We start from the raw sequence: 27,452 nt of genomic DNA, 5'->3' as shown, positions 1-27,452 counted from the left end.
GTGGATTAATTACCTCATCTTTCATTGGGAAATGGTGGAGGAGGTCTATCAGGTGATTACCTCACTACTGCTGACCAGGAAATTACAGACTGACCAGTTAAAATTTCATTTCTGAGAGGGTTGTGGTTTTTTTTTTTTTTGTTGGTTTTTTTTTTTTTTTAATATTTATTTGAGAGAGAGCGAGCTTGGTGTGAGGGAGCGGCAGGGGAGGTGCAGAGGGAGAGGAAGAAGCATTAGATTCCCTGCTGAGCAGGGAGCTGCGCACAAGTCTGGATCAGAGGACCCTGGGATCATGATCTTAGCGGAAGGCAGATGCTTAACCATCTGAGCCACTCATGTGCCCCCTTTTCTGGGAGGGTCTTAAAGTGTAATCAGATTAGGTATTATTAAGTCTTGGTTGGCTTAGGAGAGGTCACACAGTTTTGGGCCTTCTCTTTTAACGTTTGCTAGGGAAGCCCAAGAGAATACTGCAAACTGAGTGGGTTAAGTAGATTGATTTTGTCATAGTTTTGGAAGCTCAAATTCCGAGATCAAGATGACAGCATCTTTGGCTTCCTCTGAGACCTCTCTCCTTAGCTTGCAGGTGGCCACCTTCTTGCTGCCTCTTCACGTGGTCTCTTTTCTGGGCAGTCTTGGTGTCTCAGTGTGTCCCAATTTCCTCCTCCTACAAGGACACAGGATTGGAATGGGGGCCTCCCTGACAACCTCATTTAAGTTAATCATCTCATCAGAGCTTTTATCTCCAAATATGGTTCTGTTCAGAGGTGGGGAAGGTTGCCACCTGGATGTATGAATTTGTGTGTTTGGGGGGGGGCACAGTTATGCTCCTAAATTAGACAGGGAAAGGAAGATAGAATATGGTTGGCACCAAGTGTAGTTAAAAGAAAGTGATAGGGTGGTACTTTCCAAAGTTTAACTTGGCTTTATACAGGTAAGGGGTAAAATTTCTTCTATCCTTCTAGGTTCCCTGGCTTGGGGCCCTGTAAATTACACTGACAAAAGAAAGATTAAACAAGAAAAAACAAATAGAAGCTTATTAGAGTGTGCTCCTACCTCCCAGTAACTCAGGGGTGGTTAGAATTTGCCAACTCTTTACCTAATTACATGGGGGGCAGGGAAGGGCACTTAATGGAAAAACAGATGACTTTTTGGAAAGATACAGGTAAATGGGCCCTTGGAAGAATTGATGGGAGAAATGATAGTTTGGCAAAGTCTGGGTGTGGTGCTGATTTTGTGTATGTGTATCGGTAGGGAAGAGTTGCTTCAGGGGAAGAGACTGATAAATTCTTTCTGGAGGCTCTGCTTTTTGATAGATAAGGAATTGCAGGAATTAAAATGCCTTCAGCTCAAAACTATTCTTGTGTTAAAGTATCATATTTTGGGGTGCCCTATGGTGATTTCTTCACACTATAAATGCTTTAATATTAGCCAATAGTGTCCTTTACTTTTTTTCAGAACATGAAAACTTTTCCTGTTAGCTATTCATACTTTATTTTTTTCAAAACTAAATTTAAATTAAAAATTTTAAAGACATTGCAGAAATGCATAGGTAATATTAGTGATTTGACTCCTAGGGATTGTTTTTAGTTTATAAGTTATCACTTCACTCTTGTTTAAAGTGATAAACTTTATTTTAGAATCTCCTCAGTGTCTTTATTTCGTACAAACTATAAAAACGGTTTTCCATTCCCATTTAGTTACTGAAACTTATTTTAAGAGTTTCCAACAAAAACTTGTTGAAAAGTGACATCCTATTACATACATCGCAAAGGAGCTTAGTAACTTCATGTCAAAAGATAATGAAAATCCTTTATTCATTCAGAAACATTTAGTTTCCATTTTAATTTCTGAAGGCTTCAAAATGTAGTGTAAGATGGTAGTAGAATTAGAGCTTATAGAGTGCCTGAATTTTTATGTGGTTTATTTTAATTGGGCACACTCTTAACATTTGTCTCATAAATGTATTACTAGAATTGGTTGTCTCAGGTTACTCAGATTTTATCAAGGTTTTCCCACCTTCTGCTCATGGCTCATATAAGCTTATATACCATTTAAACATTTTCATTACTATGTTGAGTTAACTGTTTGTATCTGGCCGTTCTTTTAACCTTTTGTTAAATAGATCTCTATGGTTTGGGGTAGTATAAATAGAATATTTCTATAATATTTGAGAATTTTTCTTGGAAGTATTTTAGCAAGTTGGTAGGATGTTAAAGGATTCTGTCATAGAAAACATTTGAGGGGCACCTGGGTGGCTCAGTCATTAAGCGTCTGCCTTGGGCTCAGGTCATGATGCAGGGTCCTGGGATGGAGCCCTGCATCAGGCTCCCTGCTTACCGGGCAGCCTGCTTCTCCCTCTCCTACTCCCCCTGCTTGTGTTCCTTCTCTTGCTGTGTCTCTCTCTCTCAAATAAATAAGTAAAATCTTTAAAATAAAAATAAAGAATTTGGGAAAGGGAGGATTAACAATGGTGTTATTTTGTTTTTTATTTTTTATTATTTTGTTATTTGTTTGTCCTGGGATCCAGCCTCACATTGGGCTTCTTTCTCAGCGGGAGCCTGCTTCCCCCTCTCCCTCTGCCAGCTGCTCCCCGTGGTTGTACTTTCTCTCTCTCTCAAATAAACAAATAAAATCTTAAAAAAAAAAAAAAAAGAAATGAGTATAGTTGTTCATTTGGCTTCTGCCTTACTTAAAAAAAAAAAAAAAAACTTCTGTGAAGTTGCTGTTTAAGATTGGGCTGGAAATTTGAAACTTACTGATGCAGTTGATAGAAGTTCCCCAAAAAGTTAAATTTAGAATGCAGAAAAGCTCTAGTGCCTAAAATATTTGATACCCATTGTGATGATAATTAAAAAACAATGAACCTTTTCATTATGGAAATTTTCAGACATACATGTAACTAGAGAAAAGAGTATTCACTCATCTCCTTGTACTATCATTTATAACATGTGCAGCCTTTTTTCAGTTATCCCCGTTTAGCATTATCTGGTTTTTAAAACAGATTCCAGATATGTCAGTGTAATTTAATTGTATAGGCTTCAGTCTTTTATTTACCACCATCGCACTCCCATTGTCACATCTAAAATGAGTAATAATTTCTTAATGTCATTAAGTGTTCTGTTCATGTTTAAATTTTTGATTGTTTCCTAATTTTCATTTTTTAAAGGTTGGTTGATTGGAGTAAGGATCTCTATAAGGCCCACATGTATTTGATCTGGGTATTGAAAGCCATTTATTTGTTGAGGGGAAAGAAACGATCATTTCATCTATCAAGTATCCTCTGATATGGATTTGCAGGATTACTTCCCTCAGATTTCCTTTGATTTGTTTCTCTGTTGAACTTTGTGAAAGTTAGAGCAGATTTCAGGTTCCATCTGGGGTGGGGGTGAGGATACATTATAGATGGTGTAATGTGCATCCTAATTTGTCACATCTGGAGACACTTGATGTCTCTCTGATGAAATCGTTGTAATTTAAAAAAAGGCTTACTGAGACTATTTGTAGTGAAATTAACCAATATTAAGTATGCAATTTGATTTTTAAAGATTTTTTTTATGTGTTTGACAGATCACAAGAAGGCAGAGAGACAGGCAGATAGGGGGGAAGCAGGCTCCCTGCTGAGCAGAGAGCCTGACACGGGGCTCAATCCCAGGACCCTGAGATCATGACCTGAGCCAAAGGCAGAGGCTTAACCCACTGAGCCATCCAGGCACCCCAGCAATTTGATTTTTGACAGATGTGTACATTTTGATAACCACAATCAAGATAAAAGCCCATTACCTCAAGAATAACCTTCCCTTTGCAGTCATACCGCTACCCCACAGGCCCTCTCCCCTCCTTGTGCACTCCAGTGATTTACTTTTTGCCTATTTTAGAATTTCATTATAATTGGAATCTTAGAGTAGTAAAATCATTGTCACTTAGAAGATAGAGCATGAGAAGATAATTTTGGCAAAGAGCTCCAGGTCTAATTTCTTTACATTTTTATATGACAGGGACTTGCCATGAGGTGTTGAAGCCTTGTTTCACTGAGTTGGAGAGACTGGACCTAAATGGCGCAGCATGACTTTGCTCCAGCCTGGCTTAATTTTCCTACTCCACCATCATCAACAAAGGTACTCTTTCTTGTATTTTTGTTTTTGTGTCTGCTTCTCATTTGTTCTTGTACACAAATGTAGTTGAAACATGAAGCCTTAATATTTTTGTGGAGAAAATTTTCTTGTATTGTCATCTAAGTTATTTAAGTTATTATAAAACTGACTTTTTCCATCACTGTACTGTACCATTTATTTCAGTTGTCTTTTGTACTAACCAAGTTCCACACATTTTAATGCAAAACCAATGCAAACCTGTTAGATACATTGCATCTTAACTTTATACCATTCTTTAGATAATAACTTGGTTTACTTCCTGTTCTGTAGGTAATACATGAAAAGAAAATTCCAGGGGTTTTTGAGGTCTTTGCTTCTACCCAGATTTCTTTTTCAGTCAAATAAGACGTTGAATGGCACATCACTAAAATTTCAGGAGTGATGAAAACTTTGCAACATTGTTATAAATCAGTCCTCAGTAATCTAATAAATGTTCATTTTACTTGAAAAATCAAAGCAGTAGTTTGTGTAAGACTTGCTAAGCATTGCAGTTATCTTCCACTTAAAGACTTGCTAAGACAGAGAGACCTTGAATTGGTTAGACTCAATCTAATTGGCTTAATAGCTGTCTTTGACTTTGTTTTTTCCATAGTGCAGTGGAATCAAGGGAGAGTCTTGATTATCTGTTTGCCTGTTTTTTTTTTTTTGAAGACTTTATTTATTTATTTCTCAGAGAGAGGGAGAGAGAGAGCACAAGCAGGCAGGGTGGCAGGCAGAGGCAGAGAGAGAAGCAGGCTCCCCACTGAGCAAGGAGCCCTATGCGGGACTTGATCCCAGAGCTCTCTGATCATGACCTGAGCCGAAGGCAGCAGTTTAACTGACTGAGCCACCCAGGTGTCCTAATCTGTTTGCCTGTTAATCATGCTCTACCATGCTAAAGAGTTCATTTAGGACCTTTTAGGGGTATAGGCAGTTCTTAACAGAAAAAGCTTGTTAAAAGCAACTCTTAAGGGAACAATTTTTATAATTTGGAAAGTCCTTCCCCAGTAAGGACTTGTCAGATCATAATTCATTGGCCCAAGTTTTGGCCCATAATTTTGTTCAGATGGATTCTCTGGAAGGTTAATTGACTTGCCTGTTTTTCATAGAATTACTGTGAACCTTAAACTAGAATCCAGGATGCATTTCTTATTCTGTACTCTTTACATAGAACTCATTTTGGAATGCTATCAAATGATTAAATATCTCATTTCATAGCTTGTGCAGTGGGATTTGAAATTGTTTGAAAATGGAGACTTACATTGATAAAGCTACTGAGATCACTTCTTAGTTAGAGTTTCTCTGGTTGCCCCTTTTCCCCTTAGGTGTAGGTCTCTGCAGTTTACTTCCCATTCCTGATTTCCTTGTAAACCAAGCTGCTCTAATCTAGCCCTCTAGCAGGCTTATTTTTTTTTTTTTTTCAGGCCTACTACAAGAGCTTGACTTACATGAGTTTCCTGCTATCCGCCTTTCTTTCTTTTTTTCTGTGTACTTTATCTGAAATAGGTATAAGATTTGTTTTCATTTTCAAGTGGATTGATAAAAAATTAGCAATACATGGAAAGTTGGTTACAAAACATAAGAATGAGAATAATTTTTGTCTTCATTCAGATGTTAATCTGAGGTTGATTAAGATGTACTGTTGATTTAAGATTAACTCTTTCTTTATGTGATGAAATCCTTATTTCCAGAATGTGACCCTTGATCTGGATGTAGGTCTTCATGAATGTGATTTTGAGAATTGGGATTGCCACCTCTAAATCTGTTCTGATCTGTTCTAAATTACCTACAGGAAATGGCATTTATTTGAACTCTTAACTAACAGTACTTGAAATTATTTCTTTAGACCTTACCCAGTGTAATTTTGACATATACAGACTTTTTAGTAATAACTTCTTACACCTTCCTTCTTAACCTTTCATGTTTCCAAATTATTATTCATAGGTTCTCATTCATAATTAACCTCTTGTTTTCCGTCAGGGCCCTTTTAATCCTACCTGAATAAATGGAACAGACATTAATTTACCATAGGGTTCTCTGTTTCAACGTAATGGAAGTCTTTATTGTTCGAAAATATGATGACTTGAAATAAAAAGTAAAAATACTTTTAGAAGTGCACTTCAGTAGTTTTCTGAGGTGTATAGAATTTTAGCCCCATCATGTGGTGAAATTTTAAACTGCATGTGGTTGATTATATGCTGCATAGGGCATTGACATTTGAGCTGTTACCTAATAAAAAGTAAATTTTAGGGGCGCCTGGGTGGCTTAGTGGGTCTAGCTTCTGCCTTCAGCTCAGGTCATGATCTCAGGGTCCTGGGATCGAGCCCCACATCGGGCTCTCTGTTCAGCAGGGAACCTGCTTCTCCCTCTCTCTCTGCCTGCCTCTCTGCCTACATGTAATCTCTGTCAAATAAATAAATAAAATCTCCTTTTAAAAAAAGTAAACTTTGCATAATATTTTGTATACACATAGGTATCTGATACTTTCTTGAGTGGTCTTCTATTTAAATCTAGTAGAGGGGCGCCTGGGTGGCTCAGTGGGTAAAGCCTTTGGCTGAGGTCATGATCTCAGAGTCCTGGGTCCGAGCCCTGATGGGCTCTCTGCTCAGCAGGGAGCCTGCTTCCTCCTCTCTCTGTCTACGTCTCTGCCTACTTGTGATCTCTCTTTCTCTCAAATACATAAATAAAGTACTTATTTATTTATTTTAAAAAATAAAATCTTAAAAAAAATCTATTAGAAAATGAAATTGCTACTGATACTATCATCCTTTGATAGATCCTGAGTTGCATTTTGGGTAATAACATTTTTATTATTGAAGCAATACTGAACTGAAATGGTTGTAGGTACTGGAAAAGTTTAGATACTTCTCTGTTTTAGATGTTTCTCCTTCTGGCCATCTTACCCTCGGAAGGGTGATAAATCGATTCTTGTAATCAGGTTGAGGTATCTTTTCGTAGTATTGTTAGAAGAAGGAAGATTTCTGGGACACCTGCAGCTTATTTGGAAAAGCTTGTAACTCTTGGTCTTGGGGTGGTGAACTCAAGCCCCAACCACGTTGGTTGTGTGGAGCCTACTTAGAAAAAAAAAGGGAGAGGGTGGTTGATTCCAGGGGCGTGATACTAAAAGAGCAAATATGTGGTACGATATAGAAGGTACTGAAATTTTTATTCTTTTTAAGTACAAAGTAATACAGACCTTTTATGATGACATTCCACTACAGTAAATTCATACTCATATTCAATATTCTGTAATTACTTCTATGGCTAGAGTGTAGCATTAGTGCATTACGGATTCTTTCAAGGTAACATCTAAAAAATAGTAATTAATATTTTACCAAATTTTTAAAGATAACGTTTAAACAGTGTTGGCTTGCTTTGAAAAAGTGTATTTAAAGTTCAGGCTAAGAGAAGATCTGAAAATTCAGTAAGCACTGGTAGTGGAGTTCATTGAAATTTCTTGTTTACTACACATGGAGTTTCTGTTAACTAGAGATTCATACTGCGGGCATCCAAGAAAAAATGCTAAATTATTTTTTAAAGGAATCCAGAAAAAGATTTTAAGTATGTAAAGAGATAAAGATGATAAAGGGATAGAGAGGGTCTCTTTCTTGCTCATAGTAATAATCTGTTTTTTTGAGTCATCATGTACCAATGATTGTATAAAACAGTTCGTGTGAATGCTAACAAAAAACATAAGAGGTAAATTCTTTGTTTTCTGTCTCCCGTATACAAAGGTGGGAACTGAGGTTGAGAGAGGTAAGTAATGTGCTCCAAAGTGCTGGAGCTAGGATAGGAATCCATGTGTGCCTGACATTAATGTTTATCAATTTATCTATTTATTTATTTTTTTTTAAAGATTTTATTTATTTATTTGACAGACAGAGATCACAAGTAGGCAGAGAGTCAGGCAGAGAGAGAGGGGGAAGCAGGCTCCCTGCTGAGCAGAGAGCCCGATGCGGGGCTCGATCCCAGGACCCTGAGATCATGACCTGAGCCGAAGGCAGAGGCTTTAACCCACTGAGCCACCCAGGTGCCCCAATGTTTATCAATTTAATAAATTTTTTCTCAACTGTTAGGTAGTAGATTGATTTTCAGAAGTGAATATTAGGATGCTTTTATACATACAACAGAATGTATTTTTATCCTGGTTTGGATAAATGAAATTTTTTTTCACTTTAGAGATGGCATCTTCAGTATCTATCATCACTGCATACAGATCTAATTTTTCAGCATGTGTAATCTTTTATTGAGTGGATCTACATGGATTATTTAGTTTACCAGTTAATGGACTAAGCTGCAGGATGGTCCATGCATCTCTTGAATACTTTTGTAGGATAAATTCTTAGAATCAACGGATCAGAGGATTTGTACATTTTGGTAGGTAATGTCTGATAGCTCTCAGAAAGGTTGTATTGGGGTGCCTGGGTAGTTTAGTCGGTTCAGTGTCCTACTCTAGATTTCAGTTTAGGTCTCGATCTCCAGGTCCTGAGTTCATGCTCTGTGTTGGGCTCCTACTTTAAAAAAAAAAAAAAAAAAAGAGTTATACATATTTATAACCCCATCAGAATTTTAGGAGGGGGCTCATGTTCTCAGTTTTGGCAGTACTGGATATTTTCACATTTTTTCATCTATGCAGTTAGATGACAAATGGTACTTGGTTATTTTGCATTTTTAAATAATGGTTGAGTATATTTTGGTGTTAGGTTTCTTAAGAACTGCTTGTCATGTAATCTGTTTCTTAGTGATTTCATAATAGCTCTTTTCACATTGGGAAATTTGTTTGCTATATGTATTGCAAATATATTTGCTTTGGTAATTTGTAATTTGCTTATTTGTTTTGGTAAATTTTTTTTTAAGTTTTTAATTTCTACTCCAGTGTGGTTAATATACAGTGTTATATTAGTTTCAGGTGTACAGTGTAATGATTCAGCAATTCTGTGCATGTTTTGATGATTCTTTACAAAACCTTGTTGAAAGTTTTAATGAAACCTACAAAGAAGGGTAGGTTATAATTAAGTGAATGCTTATTAAACATCAGGATAGTCCTATCTTAACATTCTTCTATGTTAGCTTTTATTTCTTCTGGAAGTAAAGCATTATGTATATAATGAAGTCTAGTGTCTTATTTCTTCACAGTCCTTTCTCTTCATTTTTCCCCGGAGGTATTCTCAGGGTATGTGTTCTTATAACTACATTTGTGAATGTTAAATAGTAATGTTACGTATGTTTCATCTTTTACATTCATTGTGTCTTTGAGATTTTCTTGCCCCGTGTTGATATCCACAAATGTAAACTCTGTAATCATCTTTAAACTCTGTGTGGTAAAAACAAAAACAAAAACAAAAAACCTCTATGTGGTATCCTGTTTTGTTTATCTGTACTACATTTTATTTGTTCATTTAAGTTTAGATTGTTTATAATATTAAAGTTTTGGCTACTATAGAGAAATTTTGCATTGAATATTCTTATGATATATCTCCCTGTACACATGGGTAAGAATTTTTTAGGCCACTGCTTCTCACACTTTAATGGATAAGAAAATAATCTGGGAATTTTGTTAAAGTGCAGATTCTCATTTCATTAGTTCTTAGAGAGGGCCCAAGTTATAACAGTCTTCAAAGTGATGTTGATTTTGCTTGTTTGTAGACAACAGTTTCAGCAGAAGTCCCCAGTGTAGATTTAGAAAAATTGATGGGACTTCATTAGATATTGCCAAATTCCTCATCTGCATGGTGTACTGACTTATACTCCTGAGTGCTCTATATAACTACTCTTTACTTCAAATGCTTGCCAAAACTTTGTTAAATTATCACAGTTAACTTTTTTGCCAATCTTTGTCATAAAGTTCATTTTCACTCTTTCTTGAACATCAAGTTACATTTCTGTGAAACGCCACTTTGCATCTTCGTTACTTCTTTTGGATTCCTTCTCTTTTCACATCAGGACAATATACCTCTATACATGTATATATGTATGCACATACATCATTTTTAACATCTTTAAAGTTACAGTGTTTTTGGCCTTGGCATATATATTTCATTGGGTGTATTCAAGTATTTTGTAGTACTTGTTGGCTGTTTTAAATGATACTTACTTACTTTATTTTTTATTAAGTAAACTCTATGTCCAGCATGGGTCTTAAGCTCCAACCAATGAGCCAGCCGAGTGCCTCTAAGTGATAGCTTTATTACTGTGGTGTGTGGGTGGCTCAGTTGGTAGAGCATGGGACTCTTAATCTTAGGATTGTGAGTTCAAGCCCCATATGGGGCATAGCGTTTACTTAAAAAAATAATAAAAAGGTTTATTATTAAGTCTTTGTTACTGATCTACCTTTTTAGCCTTATTTCTTCTATTTCTTATTCTTACATTATTGTGTATATGTCAGTCTCTGAAGGGTCTGGGTTTTATCTTACTACCAAGCTAACATAGATGCTGGCAGGAGACATGAGACTCCTGGATCAAGGGCCAAGAACTTCATTACTTAATAGCATGAGAAGCAGAATAAGCATGATGTTGGTTTTTCATGCCCCGCAAACCTTTAGTAGTTGACATGGAAGGGTCCAGGTGGATGCCACCCTTGGTGCTGCATGGGGAAATCTACTGCATTTGTAATAAGCCTGCTTTTTGTCCTAGAGAAGGATATTACCTATAATCCCTCAAACGTTGCTCACTGCAGACATAAACTTGAGAAATGGGCCATACAAAGAGCAGTGAAGGCCTTACATTCTTGGCATACAAGAAGACTGGAAGGAAATGCTCAGGGCCCCTGATGGTTTGCCTGTCCCAACAATGAACCCATCAGCCCTACGTGTTCTTGGCCAAACTTGGATTTTCATATGATTATGCCGCTCTGTCAGCCACTTTGATTATTCTGACCAAGGCTAAAACCAAACCTATTTAATTGTTTGTTTGATTATTCTAACCAAGGCTAAAACCAAATGCAGTTAATTATTATTAATTATTATTCTGTTAACATCCCAAATAGCAGGGTAAGGCCAGGATCTAGCTGGTCATGAGCAGATCCTAGAGGGGACAGGTAGGTGTTTCTTTGTTTTGTTTTTTTTTTTCTTCCAGCCAGCCAGTGAGTGTGTGGTCTAAGGCTTCTCTGTTACCAATTGAAATCCACTCAAGAGAGTTTAAACTGACCTGATTTTTGGTATCATTAACCTACAATTATAAGGACAATAGATGGGTCAAAACCCAGCTCTCAACCTCCTAGAAGCTAGCCTGTGGCTTATTTTCCCCTCACATAAAAACATTGCACCTGAAGGGGCACAGCTCATTTTAGTTAGGGATTTGTTGTTAAACATGATTTGGATTACTATTACATTAGTTTGGTTAAGAATCATGGACATTGTCACCATTACTTGCAGCATCATTTGCCATATATAGCATAACTAGACCAGTCAGGTGTTAGGAGAATCATGAATTTTTATCATTCAGAATGCAATCAGGTTGTGCTGGTTTGTTTGGTTTTGCTTTTTTAAAGATTATAAAGATTTTATTTATTTTTTTAATAATAAATAATAAATAAAATAAATTTTATTTATTTATTTGACAGAGAGTACAAGAAAGGGGAGCGGCAGGCAGAGGGTGAGGGAGAGGCAGGCTCCCTGTTGAACAGAGAGCCTGATGCAGGGCTCAGTCCCAGGACCCTGCGATCATAACCTGAGCTGAAGGCAGATGCTTCACTGACTAAGCCACCCAGGTGCCCCCAAGTTGTGCTGGTTTAGGTGTTAGGTGTTCAGGAGCTGCTCTTGACATCAAGCACAGGAGAATAGTTAGGGACTATTTATGGTCACATGAATTTTTCTGATTTCAGAGTTTATGAGGATGGCACATTTAGCAGTGGATCAGTGTTTTCTCCAGCTTCTGTATGATTCAGGCAGTGGTGCTGGTTCTAGGAGATAGAGCATTAATTATTCTCCTTACTTCCTGTACTTTCTGGAGTCAAAGATGTTCCCTCTACAGATGCTAGAGTTTTTTCTTTCTATACCCATGAAATTGGTGTATTTTATTTGGATAGCTGACTTCACTTTAAGAAAAATTCCCTACTCACACCCAGATTTTTTATCTGGAAGAGTTGGACCCAAGTGGGATAAGGACATTTTTACATAACTGCAGGGACCAATGATAATACTCACCCTAGTCCACATTGGACACTGTACTGAGTACTTGGTGAGAAGTGTACTGAAGCAAATGGTCATTATTTTCCTGTATAGGACTATGTCCCACCACAAAGCGAATCCAGGTGCCGAAACCAGATTGAATTCATTAGGTTTCTTTTTGACCAGACCATCACTTTGAGAGGTAGCTTGGCCTGCAGTTTCTCTTAGGGGGAAGAAACATCTTGTCAAGAGATAATCAAGGCAAAATCCTGGTATTTCAAAAATAGGTCTGTATAATTCATAACTTTACTTTTAAAATTTTTTTTTTTTTTTTTTAGGATTTTATTTGCCAGAGAGAGAGAGAGTACACACAAGCAGGCAGAGAGGCAGGCAGAGGCAGCGAGAGAAGCAGGCTCCCTGCCGAGCAAGGAGCCCGATGCGGGACTCGATCCCAGGACCCCGGGATCACGACCTGAGCCAAAGGCAGCGGCTTAACCAACTGAGCCACCCAGGCGTCCCATAACTTTACTTTTTTAAAAAATTTTTTTATCCTATTTACTATCTAAGAAGTGGCTAAGAAGAGATGATCTCTTTTTGGGTATGCTGCATTCATTGACCAGAGTGTCATTAAAATGTGTGAAGAGGGGTGCCTGAGTAGCTGGGTCATTAAGCGCCTGCCTTCAGCTCAGGTCATGATCCCAGGGTCCCGGGATCAAGCCCCGTATCTCCGCACCCTGCTCAGCAGGAAGCCTGCTTCTCCCTCTCCCACTCCCCCTGGTTGTGTTCCCTCTCTTGCTGTGTCTCTGTCAAATAAATAAATATTTTTAAAAAATAAAGTGAAGAGTTAAGGAATAAAGAGTTACAGATTGTTCTGAATTGAGTGTTGAGGAGACCATTCCTGTTGTTCGGATAGTAGGAGGTGTAGAATGTTGAATAGTAGTACTTGAATATTGACCCATTACAGGTTGACCTTCATGACAAAAGATGTACTATTAGTGGAATATTGATGGTCCCCAAAAATGACATGGATTAATTTCAAGGATCACGGTCATGTGACCAGAGTTAGCTAGTCAGCTTGCAATAGCAACACTGTAACCTGAAAAAATTTCAACAGTGATGAAACACAATTGATAGCTTCAAGAAGTGATCAAAGGTTTGATGTGTTTATTGTATAATGTGGCCTCCTTCACAGTGGGACAAATGGACCAACTTTTGGCAGGCTCACAGGTTAGCATGCAGGGAAGGCTCATGCATCAGGAAGAATAAGTGGTCTATTTTGTGACCAGTCTACATGTCTGGTGTGATGATTGATTTAGGTAGCATGCTACAGACTTAAGCAATATTCTAATTTTAGTTGTTCTTTATGCCAGCATATCTTACTGTAAACATCTGAGTGATTCAGATTCTCTCTGCAGCAGCAGCAGCTTCAAAGTTTATAATCCCGAAGAGTTACTTTTATTATGCTAGTCTCTAGTTTTCAGGTGATCTACCAGATGACTTAGGACATTGGCAAGAGTCCAAGAGGCAGAAAAAACAGAAAACGTCTGGTGGTTAAGACTTAACCTAAGGCCAGTGTTATATTTTTCATTTTAGCCCATTGTGCCAAATGACACTGATCCCACTTGTTGAGGCTGGATGGCTGCTGCCACCCAGTGGACACTGTTCTCTTTCCTCTTTTAATGCAGTTGTATCGGCAGTGAACCAGACCTAGGCATTTAGGGGACTGTGATTTGAGAGCATTATTGAACCAGGAGCTTGTTATATTGTCAGGGAGGGGAATAAGGTTTACCCCCAAAAAGGTAGTTGCCACTTCATGCAAAACAGATGTCCCAGTGGCCAGGTCAGCTGCATGCTCAAATACTTCCCATTTAATCAAGAGCTCTAATGGTCCCCCCCCTTTTTAAAAAAAAAAAAATTTTTTTTAATTTAAGATTTTATTTATTTATTTGACAGAAAGAAATCACAAGTAGGCAGAGAGGCAGGCAGAGAGAGAGGAGGAAGCAGACTCCCCACTGAGCAGAGAGCCCGACGTGGGGCTCGATCCCAGGACCCTGGGACCATGACCCGGGCCGAAGGCAGAGGCTTTAACCCACTGAGCCACCCAGGCGCCCCTGGTCCCCCTTTTCTGTTCTTAGTTTGAGTTCACTTTCATTTAAGAGCTCAGTAGGGCAGGAACCATATACCCTTTAAAAAAGGGGTGTACCTGGCAGGCACATGGCACTGCTGTACTGGGAAATAGCTTCTCTGAATATTCCACTACTCATCAAATTTTCCAACTATATCTCTGATCCCCACCTCCACCCCCCCTTTCTTCCTTCTGGGAGCCTATAGTGTTTTTGCTAGACTACCTGGAAGGGGACAGGAATCACCTGTCATCCTGTGGTATTTCCTGAATGGAAGAATTTTGAGCATTTTCAGTATAAGTATGTAACAGTTAGTACAAGGTTAAAACACAAAACAATAGTACATTGAATTGCCCTAAAAGCCTCACCTGCAAGATCACTTAAATTTGTCTTTCCGATTGCTGAATTTTCTTCAAAAATTGGGGCACCTTTTCTCACTACAGTAAGAGGCACAGACTAAGAAGTTTTGTACAAGCACTTCAGGGTTAAAATCCAAGCTTTTGGGAGATTACATGATTTCTTCATCTGTGAATGTTGGAAAGTACAGGATGGAGGAGAAGATAACTCCTTTGGGGATTGCATGCATGGTTTGTAGCTTAATGTTTCTCTTCTGATTCTTCAACCCATGGTTGATGTTATTTCTTCTGTGTACCTTCTGGCTTCAGCACAGAAGGGCCTTTCCTGCCCTCATGTAACATGCTGACATATCTTTTCCCATATTCCTCAATATTTTCAGGCACCACATGCTTAGTACTGTCTCATTCCTCATGGGAGTGGGTAGATGATGACTTGAGCATGTGTTTCTCACAGAGTTACAAAAGTTTGTCCCTTTCCTTAAATATCAGCATACTTGACATTCTCGTCAAAGCTGCTAAGGTTGATATAGTGGGGAAGGGAGGGATCAGGGAGTACAAAGGGCACAGAATACTTCCACTCCAGAAGCTAGGTTCTGCATTTATTTTGTTTCCAGGTAGGCCGTAGCCTTAACAAATTTTCTTCTGATGACTTTTCAATCTTTCTAAAACTCTGTAGCCTCATTGCTGTCCTCTATTTAATCTTTGGAGTTGTCTTGGCTTAGCAGCCACAGCCGTGTTGCCTTTCAGATGCATTGTCATAATAAAAAATCCCAGTGTTTTACTTGGGAGAATTACCAAACCTAAAGCACTTTTGGACACCTTGTTTCAGTTCTACTCTTTGCCAGTTGAGTAGACCCTTACTTTGAGGGACCCTTACTTTCATTCATGAGTGGGATGACAGCAGTTGCTGCCAGAATCTTGAGAGTCTTTGCTTACGCCCTAATGCAGCTTGGAGACCCTTGCATTTATTTTTTTCCAGAAAATTAAGCTCTGTTAGCGTTACATCCTCACCACCCAGACTGTTAGGGATCTGTGAATGGTTTGCATTTTACCCTACTTGAAGGCTTACCATAGTAACCTGTTACTGTTTCATGGATACTGGGTGAAGACATGAGATAATCAAGGGGACTTTATCTTTCATGGCACAATAAACAGCATGAGGATGAGGTTGGGGGCAGTACGTGAGCAGCACCACTAAGTCCCACAGCGTCAGTGTGGAGGAGCCCAGTGGATGACATGGGTATGTGCAGTGGGTTTACGTTGCAACGGAGAGACTCTGCTCATTTTCCTGGAGGTGGTTGTAAATAAGTCCAGCCCAGAGTCAGGGCACTTTAAGAAAAGGCTCGAAGTTTTGATTATGATCTTATCAGATTAATGGGTTAATACTGAGAAAGAATAGCAGCCTTTATAAAAAGTTGTTATAAAAACTTTCATGGTTTTTATAGATTGCTAATTTTAAAAAATAGTTTTTTATTTACTTATTTTATTAAAAGCTTTTATTTAGGGGCACCTGGGTGGCTCAGTCTGTTAATAAGTTTCTGCCTTCAGCTTGGATCATGATTCCAGGGTCTGGAATTGAGCCCCGTATGGTTGGGCTGCTTGCCCATCAAGGAGCCTGCTTCTCCCTCTCCCTCTGTCTGCTGCTCCCCTAGCTGGTGTGTGTGTGCATGCTCCCTTGCGCTCGCTCGCTCTCTCTCTCCCTGACAAATACATAAAATCTTAAAAAGAAAAAAAAAAAGATTTGAGTGAGTGAGCATGAGCGAGGGGCAGGGGGGAGAGGCAGAGGGAGAAGCAGACAGATACCCTGCTGAGCAGGGGCCCCACACAATGTGGGGCTTGATCCCAGGACCCTGAGATCATGACCTGAGCATGGTAGACACTTAACCAACTGAGCCATCTAGGGGCCCCTAAAAATAGTTTTTATACATTATTTTTTTTTTTATTCATAAGTAATCCCTCCATCCAGCCTGGGACTCAAACTTAGAACCCTGAGATCAAGAGTTGCATGCTCCACTGACTGAGCCTGCTAGGTGCCTCAGTATATTATTTTGATAATTTTTAGAAAACATTTGTTTTGGGGAAGAGGAGTTTGGAAATAAATCGGAAGAACTTAGAATTTTAGCTTCATTTGCCATAACTTTCTGATAGTAAAGAAAACCTTGAGCTATTTAAATCAAGTAATATATGATACGGAGTTTTTACATTTTGTTATGTAAGAGAACTACACTATGTTTGCCTTGTTTCCCTTACAGTGGCATTTTATTTTTAAAGTTTTTGGGTAAGTAGATGTCGTTAAACTCTTTCAGAATGATTTTCATTAGACAAAATAAACCAGCAGTGGAATCTATCTTAATAAGTTACCAGTTATCAAATACATTGAAAGTAACTACAGAATGTTCTTAACCATTTAGAATTTTGGAAGTAAATTAAGCCAGGTTCTATATGTATGTTCACCCATGGGCTTACTTTGTTTCAGTCGTCAATAAATTTTGAGAAGCATTCTGAAAACTTTTCATGGACAGAAAATCGTTATGATGTGAATCGTCGACGACACAACTCTTCAGATGGCTTTGATTCTGGTATTGGACGTCCTAATGGAGGTAAAATTTGCTAAGAAATAAAAGTTTAAGGATAATGTTCTTTTAAGAATGTTGATATTGATTCAGTATTTAAGCAAAACCATCTTTGAATTTATAATACTTTACCATTATTAAATAAAGGTAATTTTGGAAGGAAAGAAAAAAATGGATGGCGGATGCATGGAAGAAATGGTACTGAAAACATAAATCATCGAGGGGGATACCATGGTGGAAGTTCCCGTTCTCGTAGCAGTATTTTCCATTCTGGAAAAAGCCAAGGACTACATGAAAACAGCATACCTGACAACGAAACAGGGCGGAAAGAAGACAAGAGAGAACGCAAACAGTTTGAGGCTGAGGATTTTGTAAGTTTCTTGTAGTTTTAATACAAATGAGGTTTCCGCAAGTGCCATTTTAGTATCAAGGCTTTCTCATGAGATTTTGTCATGATGATTCATTCTTCATAGAAATCACACCAGACAGGTTCAGTTATTTTTTTATTTTCAAATTTTTATTTTTTTTAAAAGATTTATTTATTTTAGAGTGGGTGGGTGCATGCATGCTTGAGTGGGAGCAGGGGAAGGGCTGAGGGGAGAAAATCTCAAGTGGATTCCCTATAGACTGTGAGTCTGATGCGGGGCTGGATCTTATGACCCTGGGATAAATTATCTGAGCTGAAATCAAGAGTCAGATACTCAATTGACAGAGCCACCCAGCCTGCTCGCCACTCCCCCCCCCCCCCAGGTTCAATTATTTTTAATCCTTACTTTTGTGAGGCTCTTTGTTTATATAATTTCCCCCTTTCTCCTCTTACTTTCCTGTGTTGTATCTTATGGTAAGATCTTTTAAAAACTTTCATTTCTAAAAAGCTTTTAAGCTTTTGGAAAGAATTTTTTTTCTTTTTTTAAAGATTTTATTTATTTGACAGACAGAGATCACGAGTAGGCAGAGAGGCAGGCAGAGAGAGAGAGGGAAGCAGGCTCCCTGATGAGCAGAGAGCCCGATGTGAGGCTCGATCCCACAACCCTGGGATCATGACCTGAGCCGAAGGCAGAGGCTTTAACCCACTGAGCCACCCAGGCGCCCTGGAAAGAATATTTTACCAGTATGTTTTGTTTAGACTCTCTTTTTAAATAATACTTGATTATTCATACATTACTCTTAAGCTAATTCTGTGATAACTCTCCTTATCTTTCAAGTACTTTATTCCAAAGTTTCTTAATAGTCAGAAAAGGCGAACTAATTGTTGGCCTAGGTTTGATATAATTAGAAATGTTAACTCTGCTCTTGGGGTGCCTGGGTGGCTCAGTCGATTGAGGTTGAGCGGTTGAGCATCTGTCTTCGGCCTGGGTCATAGTCCCAGGGTCCTGGAATCGAGCCCCATGTTGGTGTGCCTGCTTAGCGGCGACTGTGCTTTTCTCTCTCCCTCTCCCTCTGCCCGTGCTCTCTGTCTCTAAAATCTTGAAAACAAAAAACAAAACAAAACAAACTGCAGTAAATGTTAACTCCACTCTTAAAAACAAGTATGAACTGGATGCCTGGCTGACTTAACAGACTTGCTAAGCGTCCGTCTTTGGTGCAGGTCCATGATCCCAGAGTCCTGGGATCAAGTCCCACTTTGGGTTCCCTGCTTGGTGGGGAGCCTGTTTCTCTGCCCCTCCCCTGGCTAGTGCTATCTCTGTCTCTCTTAAATAAATAAATAAAATCTTGAAAAAAAAGTATAAACTACTCAAACAGAATTATCTTAATTTTTCCTTATTCTTAAGTCTCACTGTGTGGGTAGCTCTCTAAACGCTGTACTTCTCCAGTTGCATAAAAAATTAGTGTAAAATCTTATTTATCTAGTATTTTTTGTGGTTCATCCCTGGTAATTTATTTTTCTGTATATACACTCATTTTTCATTCTGAATCTATTTGAGTGGCTCTGTGAATCCAGCTGTCAATACATGGAACAAGGTAGCAAGGTGCTTACTTTAATCTCACTGAATTTCTATTCTATTAGATATATTCATGGCATAAAAAAAAGTAATTAGTATTTTGCAGAGAATTTAGATAAGAAGTGACTGGGTGGCTACTTTGGGAGGTCAGGAGAGGTTTCTCTAGGGAAGTGACATTTAACCTGGGATATACTTGTTAAGGAGTGAGCTTTGTTAAAACTGGAAGGAAGAGGAAGAATTAGTGCAAAGGCCTAACTAAGGTTGGAAGCGAGCTTGTAATGTTTAAGGGATAAAAGTTAGGTCAGTAATGCATAGTGATTATTAAACCAGGTTAGAGAGGTAGCAAGAGGTTTTGATTGATTAGGACTTTGGCAGATAAAGGTAAGGACTTTCAGTTTAATTACAGATGCAGTAGGAGGAAGCCCTTTTGGAAGAAAATCATTTGATCTCATTTTAACTTTTTAGAAGAGCGTTTCAGTTATTGGATCTTGAATGGATTACAGGGAGAGCAGGGAGACCAGTTAGGAAGTGGTTGATGATGGCTTGACTTGGGTAGCTGTGATTAATGGAAATAATATTTTGGTTATGTTTTGATGGTAGTTTGGGTGGAGGGTAGAAGCGAGTCAAAGAATTTGATAGATTGGATTTGGGCAGGGGAGTGGTGAGAGAAAGAACAACAAAATAATATTCAGAGGTCCTGTAATGAAGTAACTTTGGAATTGCTATGCCTTCCCATTTTAGTGGTTCATTTTTTCCATAAGATAGAATTTTTATAATATAAAAAACAAGGAGTGATCACAGTATGCTCTCAGTGTTACGAAGGTTAAATGGATAATGCAGTAAATCACTTCAAAACAGGGTTGTGACACACAACAAGCACTCAGTGAAACCTTTTTGCTGCCATTACTGTCTCACCCCCACTTCCGAGACGGTGATCCCAGCCCTGAAGATAGATAGACTTATGGTGTAATTTCTAATGCTGTATTTTCTAGAAATCACCTATAGCTTCCACCAAAGTCTTCTGATACCTTATTTAGTTTGTATCGAGAAATCATAATGGTATGCATGCATACACTTTTGGGACTTTACAGTAATGTCAACAGTGTTAATTGTTCACTTTTGTGGGTAAGTAAAACACATTAGGATTCCTTTTATTCAGCATGTTAAGTAACTTTAAGGCAGCCTGTGTTGCTAGGTAATATGGAAAATATCTGACTGGAAATTTAGGATTCTAAAATTAGTTTTAGAGAGCACATTCAGTGCTCAACTCAGTTTTTTAATACCCTGTGAATTACTTGTCGAAATAAAATTTGTACTATGTGTTAACTAAAGCATCCAGCAGTGAAAACCTAACGAGTGTTGGGGAGTAGTATGATTTTTCTCTTCCTTGCTCTTAACCTTAGGCTGAGAGGATAATTTTTCTAGTTGGTGCAAAGACCACATTGTCTTATGTTTGCTCTGTTTTTTTTTTTTTTAATTTACACATTCTTTTCAGGTAGTTGAGGATAAGAATATTTATGTATTTATTTTTAAGAATACTTTATTTGAGAGAGAGGAAGAGAGAGAACAAGCCAGAGGGAAGAGAGAGCAGCAGGGAGCCCAATGCGGGGCTTGACCTCAGGACCCTGGGATTATGACCCAAACAGAAAGTAGCCGCTTAACTGACTGAGCCACCCAGATGCCCCGAGGATAAGAATATTAAAGATTATTTCTTTGTTTGCCCTCTAGAAGTGAGGATAGTAACATTCTGATGGTTAGGAGAATAAGCTGGAAGTAAGGTTTATGAATAGTCTTTTAGTAGTTAAGTGTTGATTGTGCATACCATGGTTTTTTTTTTAATTAATTTATGTGAGAGAATGTGCTGAGTGTGTGACTGAGAGGGGGAGTGACTGGGGTGGGTAGAATCTCAAGCAGACTTCCTTGCTAAGTAAGTGCTAGGGCCCTCCTTGGGGGGCTCCATCCTTGGACCCAATGAGATCATGACCTAAGTTGAAACTGAGTTGGTTGCTCAACCAGTTGAGCCACCCAGGTGCCCCTTCAGTATGGTTTTGAGATTACTTTTAAAAGGTTGATTTATTTATTTTTTTTTAAGATTTATTTACTTGACAGAGTGTGCGTGCCCAAGCTGGGGGTGGCAGGCTCCCTGCGGGATCCTAACATAGGTCTGGATCCCAGAACCCTGGGATCATGACCTGAGCCCAACGCAGGTATTTAACCAGCTGAGCCACCCAGGTGCTCCTAAAAGGTTTAATTTTAAAATATGTGGGCAGAGGGGCGCCTGGGTGGCTCAGCCTGTAAGTGTCTTCAGTGTCCTGCTCAGCAGGAAGTCTGCTTCTCCCTCTCTCACTTCCCCTGCTTGTGTTCCCTCTCTTGCTGTGTCTCTGTCAAATAAATAAATAAAATCTTTTTAAAAAAAATGTGGGCATTGTGACTATTTGTTTTATTCTTTTTATTCTGATTTCTTTCAGCCGTCTTTAAATCCTGAATATGAGAGAGAACCAAATCAGAATAAGTCTTTAGCTGCAGGTGTATGGGGTAAGTGATTTTTAATCCTATCTTTGAGGGGTATAAAATGTTACTTGTAGGTTTTACTTTTTTGTGTTTTTAAAAATATATAGGCTGGAATTAACTTACTCTTTTAAATATGTTTTTGAGTGCTCAGCTACATAAAAAGGTAGCACTTAATCTTTTACAAACAAGATACTGGGATAGAAAGAGTTTGATTTGAAATACTTGATTTGCACATATTAGTACCATTAAGTATACTAGTGAGTTTAGTTTTTCTGTTCAAGGGTTGTAAGTTAATGTAATCAATGTCATTTCAAGAGCAGCCTGATAATCTAAGGAAACAAAAAACTTAGTTTAAATTAATTTTTAGTTTTTCACAGTTGAAAACTTACTTAACTGGAAAGATAAGTACTTCTAATCGTGTGACATAAAATTAATCTTTTTACTTAAGAAAATGGTTATACATAGAGAATATTAAATAATTATATAAATTTGCCTATGGAACTAATCTGTGTTTGAAATTATTTGCCTTTTTGATTGTCAAAGCTTAATGACATTTTTTGGGTAATAACTCCCTTTTCATTAAAACTGCTGAGTTTAATTTGATAGCATCTTAAAGAAGATTAAACTGCACTCATAGTATAAATCAGACAGCTTTTTAAAGATTCAAGTGAAGTTTAAAATAATGGAAAAATTTTAAATACGAAGATTTGATATCTGAAAAATTAATTATTTGATGCCAAATTCAAAGGTGATGAATCCACTTTGGAACTTATACACATGTTCATTTGTATTTTCCTATTGAAAATTATCAACTTACCAAAACAAAAGGATTGTGGCTTGTGATAGCATACTAGTCCTAATGACGAAGGCATTATTTTAAACTTTGCCACTTCCTCTGCTGTTCTTTATTGTATTTATGGGGTGATACTCAGGGGAGTTACTTTGTTTTCTTTTAATCTCCCGATTTATTTAAGGGCTTTTTGAGGGTGGGGGCGGGGGTGGCAGGACACTTTTGTTAGAACCATGTGAATGGCATTGTTTTTTCTGTATTGCAAATTAGTATTTCTACCACTCTCCCCAGGCCTACACGCCCAGACACACACATACCCAACCAAAAAAATCTCCCAAGCTCCTCTCTTAGGTATGTTTCCTTATTATTCAGTTTTTCTGGGAACAGCTGATTGCTTAAGAATATAGAAACACCTGGAAGGTGTTAAATAGAATCTCTAAGAAATTAGGAATAATTTGGATTTGATTAGAATGAAAGTAAATAAAAAATCAATGTCAGTGAACATTTGTCATATAAAACTACCTGTAGATACGATTGGTACTGATCCTTGGTTAATTTAATAATTTTAGAAATGATTTAAAGGCAAATACATCTTTGAAAATATTGAGAATAAAATGTATTAATATAAAGATTTTGGTTCTACTGTTTCAGGGTTGGTCTAAGGATTTTGAGCACTAGTTGAAAAGATGTTTAAAAGGAAGATGTACTCTTTACTGTGCCTTAGGTAAACTAAGAAGTGTGTCTGCATTAGAAAAAAGAAAATGGTTAATTGTGGCTTGATCAACTGTTAAATTCCCAGTACTTCCCATAGAATACAATGACATTTTCATTGTATTACACTTCACTATTCCTTTCTCACTTCCCCCCCGGGTTCCCAAATACTGTTTCCCCATTGCAACATTTAAAATAACAATGTTCCTGAGGAAGACATGAGAGAATTTTAGGAAAGACTTCAATAGAACTTTCCTAGTGCTACTTCCTTCAGGTAAGTAAAAATTTAATAACGGAATGTAATATGTAATAAAAAACAAACTAGTTTGTCCCTGTCCTTTCGTAGATCAGAAATTGCAAGAGTAAACAGTATCCCAACTGGAAAAAAAAACCACCTTGAGGGAAAGTATTTATCTTGCTTAAAATACAGTTACATAAGTTTAATTCTACTTAGAACTTAATGAGCTTTTTTGGAAACATCTTCACGTAGCTTTTATCTGTGACTTCTTTATTGTTCTGATCTTAATTAGGATCACTGTTGTTAGGTGCCTAAGATTAATGCTTACTAAATTAATCTATCTCTACGTCCTTATTAATTTAAAACTAAAAGAAAAAGGTACTTGAGTGTGCCTGTGACAATTTTAAAAAATTAAGTTGTGTGACTGATTTATTTGGGAGGTGAGAAAGAGAAAAAATGATGTGTATTTGTATGCTATTTGAGACACAGTTTGTGACTGTTGACTTGTGTGTTTTCAGAGGTCCTACTGGCTATTTTTGTGTTGATGAATTATGTCAGCAATATATTACTGGCAGAGGCTAACATTTAGTACTTAGTTACTAAATAATGAAAAATTTCATTCACTAGTAATTAAGCATAGTCTTGTTACCGCCCAGCATTTATTTTGGGTCTGTTCCTTGATAGCTTGATCTTTCCTGATTTTTGCTCATATTTAATAAATGCTACTTAAGAGTACCAAGGTTCATTTTTAAGCATTTTTATTTGTTTAGCTTTCTAAAAGCAAATTAGTGACTATTTCTTAAGATAGGTTATTTTCTATATAATAAGTATAAAAATCTCTGATGGAATTTTAGAGAATTCTAGTGATATTAGCCAAAAGCATCAGATTGGGTGACATGATTATGTTGAATTAGATCATGATGACAACCAGTAAGTTTATTTTTCTTTTTAATGAACTTTGTAAATAGAGTTAAGAGAAAGGAATAATCCTTCTTGAATTTCTTTGTAAAAGCGTTTTGTTGATAGTTTATGTGTGGAAATGGCTCCACCTTTCCAATAATATCTTATATGAAAATAGTTGTTAAACTGGAACAGCAAGAAGAAAAAGGTATTGCAATGTATGTTCAAGGTTGAAAAGGGAAAATTAGTAAGATTTTATTAGACATTTTGACAGAAGTAAATTTCAGTGGGTCAGGGTTAGAAATATTATTTATTCATCATGTAAGTTACTCTTTTGAGACATGTGAGTAATGTAGGGGACCTTGTTAAGGTAAAACACCATACCCCTACTGATGGCATAAATTATAAGTTAATGAATCTCATTTGTTTGAAACTCACATTACTATAAATCAAATCAGATGTGTACATTAAGTTTAAAAAAATTGAAAACCAAAAAGATTAAAATAGCATCAATTTATATAAATCAGAAACAGATTTTTCTGCATTAAAATTAGTGTTCACAATAGGAATTTGTCTTAATTTGCTGTGGTACAGATTGAGTTTGATATTTGTGTATTATTGTGTCTTATGTGACTAAATTTCCTCTTCAGATTAGTGTGAAAATTTAATTCTCATGTAATTCACCCATTTGGCTCTTTTGCTTTTGGTCAAATTGCCTCTTCTCTTAGATCAAGATAATAAGGAACCTAAATCAGTAACTTGGCATCAGGAAACAGTGGACTTTGACCTCAAACAGTGGACTTTGACCTCTTTTGGTAGTATGCACTTAAAACAGGCTTCTCATTCTGAACATTTAGTTATAGGCCTATTTGTAGTATTTTTAGTTGGGGATGGTAAACATTTTGAAGTATTTGGCCTAGTCGTACTTCATTTTCCATTTTTTCCACTAGTATAATATAGTGGTTAAGGGTATTTGCTTTTGAATCAGATAGACCTGTGTCCAAACATTAGGTCTTTTACCTAATGGTTATTTAGACCTTGGGCAGATGACTTAATCTGAGTGAATTTTCTGTGAGATGAGGATGATCACAATAATTTGTAATGAAAAAAGCATTGTTAATATTGGATAAAATATTTAAACCGTGTAAAATCAATCTATTGTATAAAATCCTTGATCACATTACACATGTAATGACTATTAGCTAAGTAATGTTCAAATCTAGTAAGCAGTGCGTATTCCAATAGATTTATTAAAAAGCAAAGGAATTTTTTAAAAATATTTTATTTATTCATTTGACAGAGACCACAAGTAGGCAGAGCAATAGACAGAGAGAGAGGGGGAAGCAGGCTCCCCGCCGAGCAGAGAGCCGGATGCGGGGCTTGATCCCAGGACCCTGGGATTATGACCTGAGCGGAAGGCAGAGTCTCAACCCACTGAGCCACCAGGCGCCCCAGCAAAAGGAATTTCTAAGTGAGAGATCAAAGAATAGACTGAATCAGAAAATCTATACAAGATACCTACGTGGAGAGTAGTGAAAGAGGATGAAAAATTGAGATGTCCTCTCTTAACTGTACACGTTTCCAAATTATTTTGTCCTACAGATAGCACTATTTTAATTATAACTTTTTCTCCAAAGAATTGAGCTAGTCCTCCTCCCACCATTGACTTCGTATTTAAGGAAAAAGACTATTATATTCATAGATCTTAGGAGAGCATAAATAACAAGATAATAAAAGGATATTTAAGGTCAGTTTTTGTCAGATTACAGTTTGTGAGGGTACTGGAAAATGATGGTATGAAAATCTTAAGCCTGTATTTGTTGTATTCAGGTGTTTTTAATTTTAATTTTTTTTTTTAAAGATTTTATTTATTTGAGAGAGCGGGGAGAGAGAGCAAGAGATCCTGAGTAGGGGTGAGGGACGTAGGGAGAAGCAGACTCCCTGCTGAGCAGGAAGCCTGCCCTGGCGTTCCATCCTAGGACTCTGGGATCATGACCTGAACCAAAGGTGGATGCCTAACTGACTGAGCCACCCAGTAGCTCTGCCTTCAGGTGTTTTAAACTTACATTTAAAAGAGAATACCTGCTTATATGAGCTTGAGATAATAATAAGGTCATGTAGAAGAAAGTCCCTGAGATGACTTACTTTCTAGTTTATTTATTTATTTATTTATTTAAGCGTTTAAGTCTTTAACCAGTACGTAAATTTTGTCTTTTAAATAATAAGCAGTTTGGGTTTTTTCATATCGTTTACCGGTTGACAAAGTAAATGAAGAAAGTATAGAAGGAAACATTGGATACTGTTTGAATCCAACACCTTCAGTACTTGGAAGATTTATGTCAGGAGAGTTTGTAGAGAGAATCTGAACAGATGAACATTTGACCTTTGAACAGTGCAAGAGTTGGGGACCTTGATGCCCCCTCCCCCCTCAGTTGAAAATCCATGTATAACTTTTAACCTCCTCCAACTTCTAATAGTTAATTGTTGTTTGGAAGCCTTATACTCTTAGCACAGTCAGTTAACACATATTTTGTATCTTACATGTATTATAAATTCTTTTTTTTTTTTTAATTTTATTCACTTATTTTAGAGAGTGAGAGAGAGAGAGCATGAGAGGGTGGAGGGTCAGAGGGAGAAGCAGACTCCCTGCTGAGCAGGAATCCCAGTGTGGGACTCCATCGCAGAACCCTGGGATCATGACCTGAGCCGAATGCAGGTGCCAGCCAACTCTAAGCCACCCAGGCGCCCACATGTATTATATATTCTTTAAGTTCGTTGGAGAAAAGAAAACATTAAGAAAACCTGCATATAGGTGGACTGGGGCAGTTCAGACCTTGTTATTCAAGGGTCAGCTGTAATACAAAGTGAATATTAATGACTCGAATTAAGTTTGGCAGTTAGTGCTGTCAACACCCTTCACATTACTTTTATGATATGATTGCTATTAACATGTTCTCATTTTTATTTTTATTTATTTATTTTGAGAGAGAGCCTGTAGGTGGGGAGAGGGAGAGAATCTCAAGCAAACTTGGAGCCTGACGAGGCGCTCTGTCTCAGGACCCTGAGATC

General features: G+C 37.6%; 1 protein-coding gene across 3 annotated transcripts in view; it reads left to right on the top strand.

Annotated features, from left to right (window-relative positions):
• The window catches only part of GPBP1 (GC-rich promoter binding protein 1), a 76,483-nt gene that overhangs the window by 28,417 nt on the left and 20,614 nt on the right, over positions 1-27,452 (top strand). The window contains exons 3-7 of one of the 3 annotated variants that reach the window (XM_080803628.1): positions 3,996-4,115; positions 17,194-17,317; positions 17,438-17,661; positions 21,702-21,768; positions 22,826-22,885. In XM_080803628.1, the coding sequence (XP_080659754.1) occupies positions 4,053-4,115; positions 17,194-17,317; positions 17,438-17,661; positions 21,702-21,768; positions 22,826-22,885 (538 nt within the window). In that variant the 5' untranslated portion in view covers positions 3,996-4,052. Of the gene's footprint in view, positions 1-3,995; positions 4,116-17,193; positions 17,318-17,437; positions 17,662-21,701; positions 21,769-22,825; positions 22,886-23,431; positions 23,520-27,452 lie in introns of those variants that run through there. The other 2 variants (XM_080803629.1, XM_080803630.1) reach the window with 2 other exon arrangements.

This window comes from Martes martes (assembly GCF_963455335.1).
Source record: "Martes martes genome assembly, chromosome: 5".
Classification (NCBI taxonomy): Eukaryota; Metazoa; Chordata; class Mammalia; order Carnivora; family Mustelidae; genus Martes; species Martes martes.
This window is presented reverse-complemented; position numbering and strand designations above follow the sequence as displayed.